At 42.6% G+C, this 19,462-nt stretch overlaps 1 protein-coding gene across 1 annotated transcript in view; it reads left to right on the forward strand.

The window, feature by feature from the left end:
* setx (senataxin) overlaps positions 1–19,462 on the forward strand; it is a 60,010-nt gene that overhangs the window by 33,420 nt on the left and 7,128 nt on the right. Inside the window, exons 9-20 of the mRNA XM_064943257.1 lie at positions 552–4,172; positions 4,408–4,516; positions 4,671–4,844; positions 10,544–10,767; positions 10,981–11,133; positions 11,359–11,506; positions 11,684–11,785; positions 11,881–11,993; positions 12,325–12,396; positions 13,210–13,359; positions 15,890–15,997; positions 17,510–17,694. Coding sequence (XP_064799329.1) covers positions 552–4,172; positions 4,408–4,516; positions 4,671–4,844; positions 10,544–10,767; positions 10,981–11,133; positions 11,359–11,506; positions 11,684–11,785; positions 11,881–11,993; positions 12,325–12,396; positions 13,210–13,359; positions 15,890–15,997; positions 17,510–17,694 — 5,159 coding nt within the window. The remainder of the gene's footprint in view (positions 1–551; positions 4,173–4,407; positions 4,517–4,670; positions 4,845–10,543; positions 10,768–10,980; positions 11,134–11,358; positions 11,507–11,683; positions 11,786–11,880; positions 11,994–12,324; positions 12,397–13,209; positions 13,360–15,889; positions 15,998–17,509; positions 17,695–19,462) is intronic.

Below are 19,462 nucleotides of genomic sequence, written 5' to 3' on the forward strand. Positions count from 1 at the left end.
CAAAAACGTTCCAACCGAAGCATTCGTTTTTGTCTACAGTGTAATGGAACGCAAGGCGATATAATGACGACTATGCGTAACCAGGACGTAGGAAGTGTGAACAGATCCATATCTTATTTGGATGTGAATAGGCGATGAGTTGAAAATCAACCAGCCCCAGAATTTCCACTTCCTGTTTGGAAGTTTGCCTGCCCTTTGAGTTCTGTTATACTAACAGACATAATTCAGACAGTTCAGACAAACTTCAGAGTGTTTTCTATCCAATAGTAATAATAATAATATGCATATATTAGCATCTGGGACAGAGTAGGAGGCAGTGAGTTAAACATGTGGGGTACATCTCTGTGCAGTGGCCTTTAGTTTGATGGAGCCATTCCAGGTGTGACACATGGTTTTCTTACATGTCATTTGTATCATTACATGTCATATGTTTTATTACATGTCATACATGTCATCAACAAAATTCATTGAGTTGAAGGTATGTTAACTTCCTATTCATTTCTCTAATCTTATGTAATTATATGATTATGTATTACTATTTTATTTTGTAGGGAAGCAGACGTTCACGTGGTGTGGATAGCAATGTGGTCTATGAGGATATGAGTTCTCTGGTCAACCTCCTGCATTCAGACGTTGGACAGGCATTGCGTGTGCACGACAGCACATTTCTCTGGTTCATCCCCTTTGTAAAATCTGTTATGGACCTTGACGAACACAGCGTCCTATACATTACTGAGGTTGTCCACTACCTATGTGGGGAGATCAGCACAGACCTCCCGAAGCCCCAGGTTCGCATATGTGACAAGGTCACAGAGTTCTTCACTCTTATTCTGGTCCATATCATCGAATTGCACCTGGGGAGTGGCCGCATGAATATGCTCTATTACTGCGCTCCCAAGTGGGTGGGCGTGTTAGTGAAATGTGCCACCCTGCCTGGTGACGCTTTCGTCCATACCTCGGAAGGTCCAGTTTCTCACTCTGTGTCTTCCACATCCTCCTTGAGGGTCAGTGTGCCCCGAAAGGCCTCTACCAGCAGGGCTGTTCCACAGGCATGCATGCATATCATCCGGTCCCTGCTGAAGGAAGGGACCAGGTTGAACCCCAACAGCAAGTGCCACCACTTCCTGAACCTTCTGAACAAGCACCTCAGAGACGGGCAACAGAGGGAGTGGAAGCTGATTAGGCCAGAGATTCAGGAGCTTCAGATCTGTTTGAAGGACTATGTCAAGATGATGATGAACAGGCCAACCATAAGTACTACTCCACCTGAACCGCTGGACATTGAGGCAGGGCCTGTGGCACCAACCACACCACCACTTCAGTCAAGCAATGACCCCTCGGGACCTAGCAGCTTAGCTGAATTTAACCCTCCTATAAAACGGGAAGGGTTGTGGTATGATGTCGAAGGCAGTACATCTGGTGGTGGGGATTTTTCTAGAGTTCAGAGGGGGTGGGACATAAACATAGCGTTGGTGAAAAAGGAGCCCCTAACGCTTGAAGAGGAGTTTGTAGAGCCGACTAAGGATTCTAGACCAAACCAAGACAACTTAACTTCCTTGAGGGCAGATCCAGAGAAAATACAGGTGATCAAATCCAGACTCGGCCAGCTTATGACCAAGAAGTCCAAGTCTGCGAGAGCGAGGCCCTCTGTAGGGCTCAGTGAATTCGGTAAAGAGAAACCTGAAAATCTGCTCACCAGCCGTAGAGAGGAGGCATCCAACCTCCAAGGCATTAGCAGACACCCTCCATGCCTCCAAGAATCCATGGACAATGTGCCTCTCTCTGTTTTAAAAAGTAATCTTAAAGGGAAAGAAGGCTCCAAATATTCACGAGATCGGAGTAAAGGAAACTCGAGACAATTTGACCGACCACAATCCCCACCAAAGTCAACTTCAGATGTAATTGTTATATCTGATGATGAGGCTACATTAGATGTTGGTAGAGCAAGAAGGCCTGAGTGTTTGTCTGAGACGTCCCAAATAAAAAATGAACCAGATGCCTCTGACCAGAATCCTAGTCCCTGGCGTGATTATGATGGAGACATGAGTGAATCTCAGGTGTTTGAATTTGAAACACAGGAAGATATGGTGTCTGCCTGGTCCAACAGAGATTCAGAAAGTAACATGCCACCCGAAAAGCCCAAAGATGATAGCCCTGTCAGTCCAACTTCAAGAGAGCCTTTATCAAGCTGGGAATGTGATACACAACCGATCTATGACGAGGATATCGAAAGAGCCTGTCAGCAGGTTGAGAAGGAGCTTGAGAAGCCTAAGACCCCACCTCAAGGGCTCAAACGGGCCATTGTTGTCAAAAAAAGAAATCTTCTTGTTGATGCAAAACCATTGGCCTCCAAATGTCTGAGCAAGAAACCTACCGTGGTAGAAAAACGAATCAAAGAGCCTGTGAAGGATGCTCCCCTTGCAGTCACACCGCCATTGAGAAAAAGCAGTTCAACGGTACGTTCAAACAGACTGGAAACTGAGACACACTCTTCCTTAACCACATCAGCTATCTCACACAAAACGTCATTAACTCCAGCCATTGTCCCTCCTAAAAAAGTCAGAAAAGCCACAGAGCCTGTGTCCACAGCTGAGAAGCTTGGCCTTAAGAAGAAGGTGCGAAAGGCCTTTGATCTTTCCCAGGGATCACGTGATTCTGTTGGTGATCTGAGGCACCACGGCGCTACAGTCAATGTCACACAGGCCAAGAAGTCGACCCGACAGACCAAGAGGTCGAAGGTGACCTTAACTCAGAAGACAGTGGTCAAAGCGAGTAACAATAAGCTGTTCCAGTTCTTAAGGCAGAGCAAGCAGGCATTGGGAGCCGGAATCTCTGAAAAGGCAGAGCCAATGAAGAGAAATCCGAAAAAGATTGATGAAATTCAAACTCCCAGTTTTGTTACAGAGGAGGACGATGAAGACGAGGACCTGCAGTGTTCCCAGCAAGATCCTGCCCGTCATGAGGAACAGCTGACGTTCAATCGCAGCTCTCAAGGAGCCAATGAGGAAAAACCAGCATCCTCTAATACAGTGAGTAGTGTGTTGTCTAACATGGACAGGCAGATCTCTCCATACTTTCAAAGGAATGATGTCACACCTGGACCTTCTGGTCAAGTCCCCAAAAGCAATGAAGGTGAAGATTATGATGCAGACTGGATGAACCTCACCCAAATGGAGCCAACTGAAATGGAGATGTGCACGCAGTTGGAGGAGGAAGAAGATTTCTTCTACACACAGCGGGACCCTGTAGACATGGACATTGACGCAGACAGCCAGAGGCCCTTTGAGGATAAAGGAGGGTCTTCAGACTTGACATGGTTTAAACAGGCAGACGAAGGGCAAGAGGCTCCACTTGCCACACAGACTTTTAAGAAACCGGCTACTCCGCCACCCTCACGCTCTAACGTGACTCATGATGAGCGCTTGTTCCTGAAACCAGGAATGTCTCCTATGTCAGTTAAAAAGGCCAAGCCGTCCACCACCAAGATCTATGCAACCTCAAGCTCCAGGAGTGCCTCCTTGGTGCAAGAGATGGAGAGGACTGCCAATGCTCCATTTTCAGCTTCCTCTGCACCTGCTGGAAGAGGTAGGCCTGCCCGGCCAGTTGTGCCTGCCCGGCCAGTTGTGCCTGCCCGGCCAGTTGTGCCTGCCCGGCCAGTTGTGCCTGCCCGACCAGTTGTGCCAGGCCTGCCAGTCGTGCATGCACAAAGTCCCTGTGTACGACAACTTCCTCCTCATCCAGAGGTTGGTCAGTCTCTTCCACTGAATCGACTCTTATACAAACCCATCGCACCACAACCACCACCTAAACCCATTCCACCAAAACAACCACCACCCAGACCTGAACAAAACCTCCCCCGTCCACCTTGCCTGCCCCTCCGCCCTGTCCAGCACAGCAACACATGTTCCACCCCCCAGCCCTCCACCTCCAGGCATGATGCCCCTTTCCAAAGTCCGATACCCAGCCCAGAGGTTGGCTTCAGATTTGACACCAACTTCCTAGTTCAACACATCCTGAAATGGACCTTTGATATGTTCAGTAACTACAAGCAGTTTGGTATACCCTCTGAGGTATGTGAGTTCCCACTGAAGGAAGTAGGAACCAGCTTCAGCTCTTATGATGAATACTACAAGACCTTTTACCCCCTGCTTCTCACCAACACGTTTGAGGAGGTCAGTAGTCAATTTGTTACAAAATAGATTGTGTAACTCGTTTAGGTGTGACTTTTGTCCTGCTATGGTGCATTTAGGCTGAAGGCAACTGAAAAGAATGGCCAGTCTAGCATTACAAAGAATTTACATTTTGGCAAATTTTAGAGTTGTGAGTAATGAGTCACAAAATAGTTTTTAATGGCGATCTCTTGGAGTTGATCTCTTCTATTAAGGTCAAATTCTCTTCTCATCAAAGCTTGCAGGTGAATGGCTAAAGAACAAGGAATCAGGAAAGGTGGTAACTCAGAATTTAAAAGTTGTCGCACATGAGTACAGCCACAGTGTTTGGAATGTCAGTTTTACAGGTAAGCTTAAGTAACCAATTTTTTTATATAGAGTATGCTAACCATTTAAAAACAGCAATGCTTGAAGCTTGCACTAGACTCTACATACTGTAAACAATTGTTAATTGTGATGTTGTCCCAAAGCTGAGCCACGTAACAAACCTATTTTTGTCAGCGAGCATTACTGCCAGTGATGACTCCCGTCAGATGTTCCCACGGGAGGAGGACCTGGTCATTCTGTGCCTGCCCCAGAATAGAGATGCTTACTCTTGGCATGAGCCGGGCTTCTTGGAACCCCAAGAACAATTTGGATATGTGCAGAGATCCAATGTCTGCAACGGAGACGTGGGTGAGTACATTTGTGTGTAAGAGGCCAGGAAGTGATACATTAACTTCTTATGGTATAGGGGACGGATGCGTCCCACTTGGGCAAAAAAAACAGGGAAAATGCAGCGCGGTAATAAAATAAAAAATGATATAAAAATCAAACTTTCATTAAATCACACATGTAAGATACTCAATTAAAGCTACACTCGTTGTGAATCCAGCCAACATATCAGATAAAAAAAAGGCTTTTCAGCGAAAGCTTAAGAAGCTATTATCTGATGATGGCACTCCAATATGTCCCATAAACATCACAATTGGTCCTTTTGTTTTCGATTAATTCCGTCCATATATATCCAAATGTCCGCGTTTGATCCAGAAAAAAACAGCTTCCAAAAAACGCAACGTCACTACAAAATATTTCAAAAGTTGCCTATAAACTTTGCCGAAATATTTCAAACTACTTTTGTAATACAACTTCAGGTATTTTTAAATGTTAATAATTGATCAAATTGTAGATTGGTTTATCTGTGTTCAATACAGGAAGACAACAAACCAACGCTACTTTTCACATCTTGTGCACTCAACAGTATTACCCAGTTCCTAGATGGCCTACTTCTTCATTGCACAAATGAATAACCTCAACCAAATTCCAAAGACTGGTGACATCCAGTGGAAGCGGTAGGAACTGAAAACAGGTTCCTAAGAAATATAATTTGCCAATTCTGAACGTTTAGTCCTCAGGTTTTGCCTGCTACATAGGTTCTGTTATACTCAGACATGATTCAAACAGTTTCAGAATCTTCAGAATGTTTTCTATCCAAATATGCATATTTTTAGTAGATCTTATATTCCTGGCATAAGTAGCAGGAAGTTGAAATTGGGCATGCTATTTATCCAAAAGTGAAAATGCTTCCCCCGATACCTTAAGAAGTTAAGAGGGAAGAGGGTTGTAATTGCTATGGAAAGACAAGTTGAATAGAAAAACCATTGTAGACCTCCAAGTCTGGTTCATCCTTGGGAGCAATATCCAAACGCCTGAAGGTACCACGTTCATCTGTACAAACAATAGTACACAAGTATAAACACCATGGGACCACGCAGCCTTCATACCACTCAGGAGACGTATTCTGTCTCCTAGAGATGAACGTACTTTAGTGCGAAAAGTACAAATGAATCCCACAACAACAGCAAAGGACCTTGTGAAGATGCTGCAGGAAACCGGTACAAAAGTATCTATATCCACAGTAAAATGAGTCCTATATCGACATATCCTGAAAGGCTGCTCAGCAAGGAAGAAGCCACTGCTCCAAACCGCCATAAAAATGCCAGACTACGGTTTGCAACTGCTCATGGGGACAATGATTGCACTTTTTGGAGAAATATCCTTTGGTCTGATGAAACAAAAATGGAACTGTTTGGCCATAATGACCATTGTTATGTTTGACGGAATAATGGGGAGGCTTGTAAGCCGAAGAACAGCATCCCAACCGTGAAGCACGGGGGTGGCAGCATCATGTTATGGGGGTGATTTGCTGCAGGAAGGACTGCTGCACTTCACAAAATGGATGGAATCATGAGGAAGCAAAATTATGTGGGTATATTGAAGGAACATCTCAAGACATCAGTTAAAGCTTGGTCGCAAATGTGTCTTCCATATGGACAATGACCCCAAGCTTACTTCCAAAGTTGTGGCAATATGACTTAAGGACAACAAAGTCAAGGTATTGGAGTGGCCATCACAAAGCACTGGACCTCAATCCTTTGGAAAATTTGTGGGTAGAGCTGAAAAAGCGTGCGCGAGCAAGGAGGCCTACAAACCTCACTCAGTTATTCTAGCTCTGTCAGTAGGAATGGGCCAAAATTCACCCAACTTATTGTGGGAAGCTTGTGAAAGGCTCCCCCAAAACATTTGGGCCATCTGAAGTTAAACAATTTTAAAGGCAATGCTAGCAAATACTAATTGAGTGTCAACTTCTGACCCACTGGGAATGTGATGAAAGAAATAAAAGCTGAAATAAATAATTCTCTCTACTATTTCTGACAGTTCACATTCTTAAAATTAAGTAGGGATCCTAACTGACCTAAAACAGGTCATTTTTACTAGGTTTAAATGTCAGAAATGGTGAAAAACTGAGTTTAAAATATATTTGGCTAAGGTGTATGTAAACTTCCGACTTCAACTATAGCTATGCAGCGACGCTCCCCATCCAACATGACAGGGCTTGAGAAGGTGTGCCAAGCTTATAGCATTTATTAAAATCGATTTCATTTTACCTTTACCCAAGAAGACTTAAGGCTGTTTATAATTTCCGAAGGTGCTTCAACAAATAATTGAGTAAAGGGTCTGAATACTGTCGTGGAAATTTCCTCTATTTACCAAATCATGGGAGCAAACCACACACACAAGTCAGTTATCAAAGTCCATCTTTAATTATCAGCTCTATAGCATTTTTTGTGACTCTCAACAGTTTCAGTATCTCTACTGAAAAGTTGAGAGCCCCCCCACAATGGCAAATGGGATCCTTTATAGCAAAGATCCGCCCCCCCTAGATGACATGACAATCCACAGGTCCCAGGAACTTACACAAAGAAAAGACTTTACTCCAGAGAGGAGTATCCCCTAGCCAGACAGAGTTGGCTATAAATTATCATTCAGTTTTGTCTCCTTTCTCAAACTCAGAAACATAAACCAATCCTCCATATCAACATGCATATATCAAATTGTCATTAGATACAACCAATTCTAAATACAACCAATCCTGGACAAGATCACAGAGGCACACAGACATTGTGGAGCAAAAGATATGTTTACACATGATGACACTTTGACCTCTCCCCTCTCTGCGGCCCATGCAACTTAGTCTTGACATAGAACAGAGAACTGCAATCTCGCCACAGTATTATACAAAAATACCATTCTTGATGAGAAGTAACTTACAAACATATGATGAATATAAAACATCTTACATATGTTAAAAACAAATTCTGATTATTCCTCAACAATACTTATATAAATGTATTTCCGTTTTTTTTTATTTGTAATAAATTTAAACATTTCTAAACCTGTTTCTTCTTTATCATTATGGGCTTTTGTGTGTAGAATGATGAGGAATAAACATTTGAATCCTTTTTTGAATAAGGCTGTACGGTAAAAAAAAAATGTGGAAAAAGTCAAAAGGGTCTGAATACTTTCCATGTGTCTATACAGTACCAGTCAAATGTTAGAACATCCCTACTCATTCAAGGGTTTTTCTTTATTTTAACATTTTCTACATTGTAGAATAGTAGTGAAGACACCAAAGCTATGAAATAAAACACATGGAATCATGTAGTAACCTTTGCTTTGGTCTAATGCCCTTTGCTTGTGTTGCCCATTGCTCGTGTTTCCTTCTGTAGGGGTTTCTTTGCAGCAATTCGACCCATGAAAGCCTGATTTCACTCAGTTTCCTCAGAACAGTTGATGTTGATGTCTGTTACTTGAACTCTAGCATTTATTTGGGCTGCAATTTCTGAGGCTGGTAACTCTAATGAACTTATTCTCTGCAGCCAGTTTCTTCATAGTGCTGGGTAGTTTTTGCAACTGCACTTGCAGATATTTTCCACATTGACTGACTTAAAATAAAGATGGACTGTTTCTCTTTGCTTATTTGAGACTATTTGGTAAAATACTTGTTCTTTTACCAAATAGGGCTAAAACAACTGATTGGCACAAACAAATTAAATAGGAAAGAAATTTCACAAATTAAATTTTAACAAGGCACACCTGTTTAATTGAAATGCCTTCTAGGTGACTACCTCATGAAGCTGGTTGAGAGAATGTAAAGGTTACTACATGATTCGATATGTTCTTTCATAGTTTACATGTCTTCACTATTTTTCTACAATGTAGAAAGTAGTAAAAATATAAAACCCTTGAATGAGGTAGGTGTGTCAACTTTTGACTGACACAATTTGTATGTGTGTATATGAGAGCCATTTATCCATTCACTATAATGGGGATCCAGTTGCTGACGACTAATGCCTTGATTTTCTGTGGCTTCAATTAGAGGGGCCAGTCATTTTACCCAGAGGGGTATACTACAAAGAAGAATCATTGTTAGCCAGCTAACTTTCATAAGCAACCGCAAATAACTATTGATTTGATGGTTCCTTGAAAAAGCTCAACTTGGATGTATTTATGTAAGTTAAATCAATTAGACCATGCCCATATAAAATCAAAGTTTGTCACGTGCGCTGAATACAACAGGTGTACCTTACAGTGAAATGCTTACTTACAGGCTCTAACCAATAGTGAAAAAAGGTATTAGGTGAACAATAGTTAAGTAAAGAAATAAAACAACAGTAAAAAGACAGGCTACATACAGTAACAAGGCTCTAAAAGTAGAGGCTACATACAGACACCCGGTTAGTCAGGCTGATTGAGGTAGTATTTACATGTATATATGGTGAAGTGACTATGCATATATGATGAGCAGAGAGTAGCAGTAGCGTAACTTTATTTTATATAAAGATATCAGAATATTTAGTAAAAGGCCTCCCGAGAGGTGCAGTGGCCTAAGGCAGTGCTAGCTGTGCCACTAGAGACCAGGCTGGTTCGAGTCCAGGATCTGTCGCAGCCTTCCGCGACCAGGGGAACCATGGGTCGGCGCACCATTGGCCCAGCGTCGTCCGTGTTAGGGAGGGTTTTTGCCAGCAAGGTTGTCTTTGTCCCATTGTGCTCGAGCGACTCCTGTGGCGGGCCAGGCGCATGCACGCTAACACGGTCCCAGGTGTACGGTGTTTCCTCCAACACAGTGGTGTGGCTGGCTTCATGGTTTAGCGGGCACTGGCTTGGTTTGGTTGTGTTTTGGAGGACGCACGCCTCTCGACCTTCGCCTCTCCCGAGTCCGTACGGGGGTTGCAGCGATAAGACGAGATTGTAACTACCAATTGGAAACCACGAAATTGGAGAAAGGGGTGAACTTTTTTAAGAGAACACAATTTTTTTTAAATTTAGTAAACCTCAGCTGGCTGGCTCCTTTTATCCAACTTTGTAGTATACCCCTCTGGACCAGTTTTTGAAGGTCGTTTAGCAAGCCACTGCTAACTAGCGGTAACTGAGACTTCCAGTCATTGCGCTGAATTCCTTCAACTGCACGCAGAGACATAAAAATGGTATCCATGACTTCATCTGATTGTACAAGTAGAAAAAGGGCTTAATTGCCAAAATCACTCACTATCCCTTTAGAGGATAGCTGATAAGTCATGTTTTTTTAAACTTCAGGTACCTTTGTCCATTCATATATGCATTTAAACTGGTTGGTTCAAACCCTGAATGCTGATTTTTTAAATTTTTTTAAATTTATTTTTTTGGCTGACAGCCGTGGTATATCAGGCCGTATACCACAGGTATTACAACCATTTTGTTTTACTGCTCTAATTACATTTGGAACCAGTTTATAATTGCTATAAGGCACCTCGGGGTTTGTGATATATCAACAATATACCACGTCTAAGGGCAGTGTCCAGGCACTCAACATTGCGCCTAAGAACATCACTTAGCCGTGCTCTATTGGCCATATACCACACCCCCTCGGGTCTTATTGCTTAAGTATGCAATGTATTATTTTACTATATTGCATTACTTTTAATACAATACTGTGTTTTACTGTTAGTGTTGATCTAATTTTAAATGTACTTTATCCAATGCTGGATACGATATTTTTCTCTGCTTCCCTTCAGGCCAGTGCCCAACTCTGAACCTGATGATAAAGACCCTGGGGAATGTGACGTTAGCGTACAAGCAGGCAGTGCGCTGTGATGTGGTGGGCTCCCTGGTCAGCACCTTGAGGGAGTTCAGGGCAATCTGTCTGCTCAATGGCAGCTCTATGTGCAAGCCCCTCCTGGCCCCACATGTCTCCTACTTCCAACCTGGCCCGGAGGTCATCCCCAGCCTCAACCTGCCTGTAAGAAACCGTTTGAGTATGGAGTGTTTAGGGTTTTAAAAGAAAAGTTATTCCTTTGTGGAACTATTGGATAACCAAGTACTGAAGATTTGTGACTTTACTTTTAAGTCCGAATGACCAATTGTTTTTGTTTAATTTGAGGTGGCCCTTACATGTGTAAAAATGGCCTTGTATACATGTAAACAGTATGTCTGTATGATGTGTTTGGCCCAGGATTACAACCTAGACCAGGTGAGGGCGGTGAGAACCGGTTTGTCCGTCATCAAGAACCAGCAACTCACCCCAAAAATCTGCCTGATACACGGACCCCCAGGAACGGGAAAGAGCAAAACCATCGTGGGCCTGCTGCAAAAGCTGTTCTCTGAGGTATGCTGTTTGCCTTGTTTCTGGACACTATGTTTTGTTGTTCAACCCTGAGCTAAGGTCATTAAACACGAGACATATTCAAAAACCAAAATGAACTTTTCTTTTGCTCTCGTGTTCTTTAGTGTTTATTTTTATTTCCTATTGAATAACCTTGGCTTAAGGGCATTGTGAAATTCTAACTTTCATATAATTCCCTGTTACCCTCATTCTCATAACCATCTCCAGGGAGTACAGAGCATGACTCCTCCAGTGAACAGGCATTCTGTACCCCGCCGCATGAGGGTCCTTCTGTGTGCCCCGTCTAACGCCGCCATCGACAACCTGATGAAGAAGATTATCCCGGTCTTCAAGGAGAAGTGCAGGAACATCCAGGGTACGCTACCTCAACTATGGAAATCCTCATGAATTGGGAAACTGAAATAGATGAATGAAATATGCCTATTTGGAAAAATTTAAATGTGTAAAAGTTACAAGGCAATTCAACCACAAATGATTGTTTCACGGAACTCATATGGTGAAGTTGACATTGTCCTGGATGGCTTTCTTAAAGGTAACTGTGGGAACATCAATCTGGTGAGGCTTGGGAACGAAAGGACAATCTCCAAGAATTTAAAACCTTTTAGCCTGGACAGTCAGGTGAAAAACAAAACACGTGAGTCTGGAGAGCGTGAGCGGGCACAAGTATGCACACGCCTTCCTCAAATCACCTCAATAAAAAACATGTGTTTTGTCTCTTTTCACCTGCAGAAAGGGCCCAGATGTCACAGGACTCAGACATTCACCGGCGCAGAGCGCAGCTGGACGAGAACATAGACAAGATCTCCAAGATGTTGCCAAAACTGCAAAAGAAAGAGGAAATGGTACATGCATGCTTCCCCCAGCAGAGGCTACCAGAAGGCTGGCCACACCTACAGTTACCCAAATCTCCTGTTCTACTCTGTGGGCTCTTACTTTAATTATGGGCCTCTGTTCAGATGCGTTTACAGTCGACATGGGTTCGATTCCAGCCCACTGCCCTTAGACTCACCCTCTTTCAATCTCTATCTTTCCAACACTTCACTATCTCTTCAATTAGAAATTGCAAAAGGAGTGGGATTGCCCCACTCCTTAAAATGCCATTCCATCATATTTTTAAAATTGTTCTGTTTTTCACGATTTCTCTTCCTGCGTCTTCCATTGGCTGATGTGTAGTACCATGAGCTGGCAGCACAGAAGTCCAGAATGCTCCGAGAGAGAGAGCCACTCAGCCTCCAACTCAAAAAAGTAAGGCCCTCAATGATATGACCATTATACACTACATGTCAAAAGATTTAGAACACCTACTCATTCAATGGTTTTTCTTTGTTTATGATTCTCTACATTATAGAATAACAGTGAAGATATCAACACTATGAAATTACACATGGAATCATGTAGTAACCAAAAAAGTGTTAAATCAAAATATTTGAGTTCAAATAGCCACCCTTTGCCTTGATGACAGCTTTGCACACTCTTGGCTTTCTCAACCAGATTCAGGAGGTAGTCACCTGAAATACATTTCAGTTAACAGGTGTGCCTTGTTAATTTGTGCAATTTCTTTCCTTAATGTGTTTGAGGCAATCAGTTGTGTTGTGACAAGGTAGGGGGGTATACAAAAGAAAGTTCAATTTGGTAAAAGACCAAGTCCAAATTATGGAAGGAACATCTGAAATAAGCAAAGTTGAATGACAGTCCTTAAAGACATGAAGGTGAATCAATGTGGAAGTTGCAGAAACTGTCAAGCGCTATGATGAAACTGGCTCTCATGAGCACCGCCACAGGAATGGAAGACCCAGAGTTCCTCTGCTGCAGAGGATAAGTTCATTAAAGTTACCAGCCTTAGAAATTTCAGTTTAAATGAATGCTACAGAGTTCAAGTAACAGACATCTCATTAGAGGAGTTATTATTCAGGATGGGTTAAAGAAAGGAGCAAACAGCTTTGATGGGAAAGACTTCGAATTAGAAATGCTTCTTTTTCTCAACCCTCATGCTTTCTCTTCCCTCTTTCTGTCGAACTCGTTCTCTACATTTTTCTCTCTTCTTCCTCCCACTATCAGTCTCGCATTAGGAAGCTGGAAACCCAGGCCCAGGTACTGCAAGATGCCCATGTGGTCTGCTGCACCTTGAGCACCAGCGGCAGCACCGTCCTGGAGTCGGCGTTCCGGCGCCTGGGACACAAGCCCTTTAGCTGTGTCATCGTGGACGAGGTCAGATTTTGGAGCTCTTATACTTTGGCCGCATTTCAATAGTTGTTCCATCTACCAAAGTGGTCCTGGAGACTCACGGTGTGCAAGCACACTAGGCTGCTGCAGCACCCATAACTCACATTGGTGCCACAAACGAGAAGCAGAAATAAATTGTGCTGTTTTTGGACATTGATTAGTGATTGTCATGGACTCACACACAGACATGCCAAAATATGTGTGGAGGCTACAAAAGAACTTCATAGGCTATTTATCTGATTATGGGGCTTGAATAACACGAGGTACAAAATCATTTGCTAGCTCTTAAAGGGGCAGTTTTACGTAATAATTCAGACCTTTTATTATGAGACTTGAAATTGAGCTTAGGTGCATCCTGTTTCCATTGATCATCGTTGATGTTTCTACAACTTGGAGTCCACTTGTGGTAAATCCAATTGATTGGACATGATTTGGAAAGGCAAACAACTATCTATATTAAAGGTCGACCGATTAATCAGAATGGCCGATTTTAATTAGGGCCGGTTTCAAGTTTTCATTACAATTGGAAATTGGTATTTTTGGACGCCGATTAAAAAAATTACTTTTAACACCTTCATTTCACTAGGCAAGTCAGTTAAGAACATTCTTATTTTCAATGATGGCCTAGGAACAGTGGGTTAACCTCTCTGGGCAACCCGACGCGCTAGCGTCCCACCTTGCCAACAATAAATGCAAATGCACTACGCCAAATGCTAATAGCAATCGTTAAAACTCAAACGTTCATTAAAACACACATGCAGGGTGCTCAATTCAAGCTACACTCGTTGTGAATCTAGGTATTAGTAAACGTTAATAAACGATCAAATTGATCACGGAGCGATCTGTATTCAATAGGAGCAAGTTTGGAAAACGTAGTCCACTTTCCCCCTTCCATTTCTTCCTGCTGTGTACCCGACAAGACGAGAGGATGTGCCTATTACTCATATGACCAAGGATTTACCTGCATAGAAATCACAACACTGGCGACATCATGTGGAAGCTGTAGGAACTGTAAGTCTGTCGCTATCTATTATACCTTGCAATAGACAATACAGAGACTGGCGGATTGGTTTTTTTCTTCGTCGATTTCCTTGCTATTTTGACCACGAAACACGTTTTGTTATAGTCACAGACATCATTTAACCAGTTTTAGAAACTTCAGTGTTTTCTATGCACACATACTAATCATATGCATATACTATATTCCTGGCATGAGTAGCAGGACGTTGAAATGTTGCGCGATTTTTAACAGAATGTTGAAAAAAGTAGCCCGATCTCTAACAACAGGTTTAACTGCCTTGTTCAAGGGCAGAACGACAGATTTTTACCTTGTCAGCTCCGGGATTCAATCTTGCAACTTTATGGTTAACTAGGCCAACGCTCTAACCACCTGCCTCACGAGGAGACCGCCTGTTACGCGAATGCGGTAAGAAGCCAAGGTAAGCTGCTAGCTAGCATTAAACTTATGAAAATCAATCAATCATAATCACTAGTTAACTACACATGGTTGATATTACTAGTTTATCTAGCTTGTCCTGCATTGCATATAATCGATGCGGTGCACATTCGCGAAAAAGGACTATCGTTGCTCCAACGTGTACCTAACCATAAACATCAATGCCTTTCTTAAAATCAATACACAGAAGTATATATTTTTAAACCTGCATAAAATAAATTCAGTTTAGCAGGCAATATTAACCAGGTGAAATGGTCACTTCTCTTGCGTTCATTGTACACAGTCGGTTTATACAACAGTTTGGGCCGCCTGGCTCGTTGTGAACTAATTTGCCAGAATTTTACGTAATTATGAAATAACATTAAAGGTTGTGCAATGTAACAGCAATATTTCGACTTAGATATAACATGTAAAGGTTCCGTATTTCACTGAAAGAATAAACGTTTTGTTTTCAAAATGATAGTTTCTGGATTCGACCATATTAATGACCTAAGTCTCGTATTTCTGTGTTATAATTAAGTCTATGATTTGATAGAGCATTCTGACTGAGCGGTGGTAGGCACCAGCAGGCTCGTAAGCATTCATTCAAACAGCACTTTCGTGCGTTTTGCCAGCAGCTCCTCGCTGTGCTTCAAACGACGTGTTCCTGGTTCGAGCCCAGGTAGGAGCGAGTAGATGGACGGAAGCTATACTGTTACACTGGTAATACTAAAGTGCCTATAAGAACATCCAATAGTCAAAGGTATATGAAATACAAATGGGAAAGAGAAATGGTCCTATAATAACTACAACCTAAAACTTCTTACCTGGGAATATTGAAGACTCATGTTAAAAGGAACCACCAGCTTTCATATGTTCTCATGTTCTGAGCAAGGAACTTAAACGTTAGCTTTCTTACATGGCACATATTGCATTCTTACTTTCTTCTCCAACAGTTTGTTTTTGCATTATTTAACCAAATTGAACATGTTTATTTATTTGAGGCTAAATTGATTTTATTGATGTATTATATTAATAACTTCTTGGGGATTGTGAAACACATTTCGTTGTGTGGTGCAGGCAGGGCAGGCCACCGAGACGGAGACTCTCATCCCTTTGCTCTACCATTGCAACGCCCTCATCCTGGTGGGAGACCCCCATCAACTGCCCCCTACGGTTATCTCCCAGGTACTGCAGCTCACTGTTCCTACCTGAAAATACACCTGCAAGAGATTTTTATTTTACTTGGCAAGTCAGTTAAGAACAAATTCTTATTTACAATGACTGCCTACTGGGGAACAGTGGGTTAACTGCCTTGTTCTGGGGCAGAAGGACAGATTTTTACCTTGTCAGTCGTTACTGGCCCAACGTTCTGACCACTAGGCTACCTGCCGCCCCTTTTCTTACTCATGTGAGTCTTTCAACACTTCTCAGGTCAACAATTCTGTTTAACAATGAAACAAAAACTGTGTATTTTCATTGTGTTCCCCCAGCTGCTTGTTTCTCCCCATATAGATATCCATTACCAGTCAAAAGTTTGGACACCTACTCATTCAAGGGTTTTTCTTTATTTTTTTACCCATTCTATTGTAGAAAAATAGTGAAGACATCAAAACTATGACATAACACATGGAATCATGTAGTTACCAAAAAAGTGTTAAACAAATCCAAATATATTTTATATTTGCAGTACTTCAATGTAACTACCCTTTTCCTTGACAGCTTTGCTTTCGCTCAGCCAGCTTCATGAGGTTGTCACCTGGAATGCTTTTCCAACAGTCTTGAAGGAGTTCCCACATGATGAGCAACTGTTGGCTGCTTTACCTTCATTCTGCGGTCCAACTCAACCCAAACCATCTGAATTGGATTGAGGCTAGGTCATCTGATGCAGAACTCCATCGCTCTCCTCCTTGGTCACAGTGATTTTCTTTGCAGCAATTTGACCATGAAGGCCTGACTTACGAAGTCTCCTCTGAACAGTTGATTGTTACTTGAACTCTGAAGCATTTATTTAGTCTTCAATTTCTGAGGCTGGTAACTTTAATGAACTCATCCTCTGCAGCAGAAGTAACTCTGGGTCTTCCTTTCCTGTGGCGGTCCTCATGAGAGCCAGTTTCTTCATCAGTGCTTGATGGTTTTTGCAAGTGCGCTTGAAAACTTGCAAAGTTTTGGAAATAGTCTGTGTTGACTGACCCTCATGTCTTAAAGTGACGATGGAATGTCATTTCTCTTTGCTTATTTGAGCTGTTCTTACCATCATATGGACTGGGTCTTTTACCAAATGGGGATATCTTCTGTATACCACCCCTACCTTGTCACAACACTGATTGGCTCAAACGCATTAAGAAGGAAAGAAGTTCCACAAATAAACTTTTAACAAGGCACACCTGTTAATTGATATGCATACCTCGTGAATCTGGTTGAGAGAAGACCAAGAGTGCTAAGCTGTCATCATGGCAAAGGGTGGCTAATTTGAAGAATCCCAAATATATTTTTAATGAAAACTTTTGGTTTCTGCACGATTCCATATGTTATTTCATAGTTTTGATGTCTTCACTATTATTCTACAATGTAGAAAATAGTAAAAATAAAGAAATCCTCCAATGAGTCGGTGTCAACTTTTGACTGGTACTGTACATTTAAAGGTTTAGTGTTAGGTAGATTAAGTGTTGCATTTAAATGTGATTTTTCTTCTGTCAGAAAGCGAAGGAGTTGAATTACGGCCAGTCCCTAATGGCTCGGCTGGTGAAGAACCTGGATCGCTACTGTAAGGAGAACAAGACACCCAGCCCTGTGGTCTTCCTTAGTTACCAGTACCGCATGCACCCCGAAATCTGCGAGTTCCCCTCCAAGCACATCTACTGCAAGGCCCTTAAAACTGACAGGTAGGTTCCCTCCCTGCCCACGCCTTTAAGACACACAGACTTGATTCAGTAGGAAATGAATTGTCTAGTTATGGTTTTCATGTTCCTAAAGCTGGAGAGATTGTGAGCAAATATTTAATTACAACTTAATGCACCTGTCATTGAACACAATTTGAGTGTAGTGGTGTGCACAGTGCTGCATTATTAATGGCGACTGTTTCTATTTCTGAAGTCTCTTTTTTTTAATGTTAATAATATGGAGATTTCCAGACACATTCTTTATTTTATTTCTAGTTTTGTCTCATTTTTGAGAAACCTACCCCAGCCGCAATTCACTTCGTCATTGTGCAGTATCAGGGCATGCAAAATACATTTTTGAAACTGACACATGGTGTAGTGATGTGGGTCTTTAATGTTGTACACATATAGTTGGTTTGTGAAAGTATTCACCCCCCTTGGCATTTTTTCTATTTTGTTGCCTTACAACCTGGAATTAAATTATATATTTTTTTGTATCATTTGATTTACTCAACATGCCTACCACTTTGGTGGAAATAAGAAATAAGAACTTGAGCGTGCATAACTAATCAACCCCCCCCAAAGTCAGCTGCCCAGTGACCTGAGCCTACCAGACGAGCTAACTAACTTCTATGCTCACTTCGAGGCAAGAAACACTGAAACATGCATGTGAGCATGAGCTGTTCCGCGCGACTGTGTGATCACGCTCTCCGCAGCCTACGTGAGTAAAACCTTTAAACAAGTCAACTTTCACAAGGCCGCAGGGCCAGACAGATTACCAGGACGTGTACTCCAAGCATGCTATGACCAACTGGCAAGTGTTTTCACTGATATTTTCAACCTCTCCCTGTCCGAGTCTGTAATACCAACATGTATCAAGCAGACCACCATAGTCCCTGTGCCCAAGAACACTAAGGTAACCTGCCTAAATGACCACGGACCTGTAGCACTCACGTTTGTAGCCATGAAGTGCTTTGAAAGGCTGGTCATGGCTCACAACACCATTATCCCAGAAACCCTAGACCCACTCCAATTTGCATACCGCCCCAACAGATCCACAGATGATGTAATCTCTATTGCACTCCTCACTGCGCTTTCCCACCTGGGCAAAAGGAACACCTACGTGAGAATGCTGTTCATTGACAACAGCTCGGCGTTCAACACCATAGTGCCTTCAAAGCTCATCAACAAGCTAAGGACCCTGGACTAAACACCTTCCTCTGCAACTGGATCCTGGGCTTCCTGACGGGCTGCCCCCATGTGGTAAGGGTAGGTAACAACACATCCGCCACGCTGATCCTCAACACGGTGCCCCCCAGGGATGTGTGCTCAGCCCCCTCCTGTACTCCCGGTTCACTCATGACTGCACTGCCAGGGCATGACTCACACATAATCATCAAGTTGGCCGATGACACAACAGTGGTGAAATAGCCTATAGGAAGGTGGTCAGAGACCTGACTGTGTAGTGCAAGGACAACAACCTCTCCCTCAATGTGACCAAGACAGAGGAGATGATTGTGGCCTACATGAGCATTCCCCCATTCTCATTGATAGGACTGTAGTGGATCAGGTTGAGGGCTTCAAGTTCCTTGGCGTCCACGTCACAAACTAACATGGTCAAAACACACCAAGACAGTCGTGAACAGGATATGACACAACCTATTCCCCATCAGGAGACTGAAAAGATTTGGCATGGGTCCTCTGATCCTCCAAAAGGTTCAACAGGTGCATCGCCACCTGGTATGGCAGCTGCTCGGCCTCCGACCGCAAG

The sequence above is a fragment of the Oncorhynchus masou genome, chromosome 28, assembly GCF_036934945.1.
Source record: "Oncorhynchus masou masou isolate Uvic2021 chromosome 28, UVic_Omas_1.1, whole genome shotgun sequence".
NCBI lineage: Eukaryota > Metazoa > Chordata > Actinopteri > Salmoniformes > Salmonidae > Oncorhynchus > Oncorhynchus masou.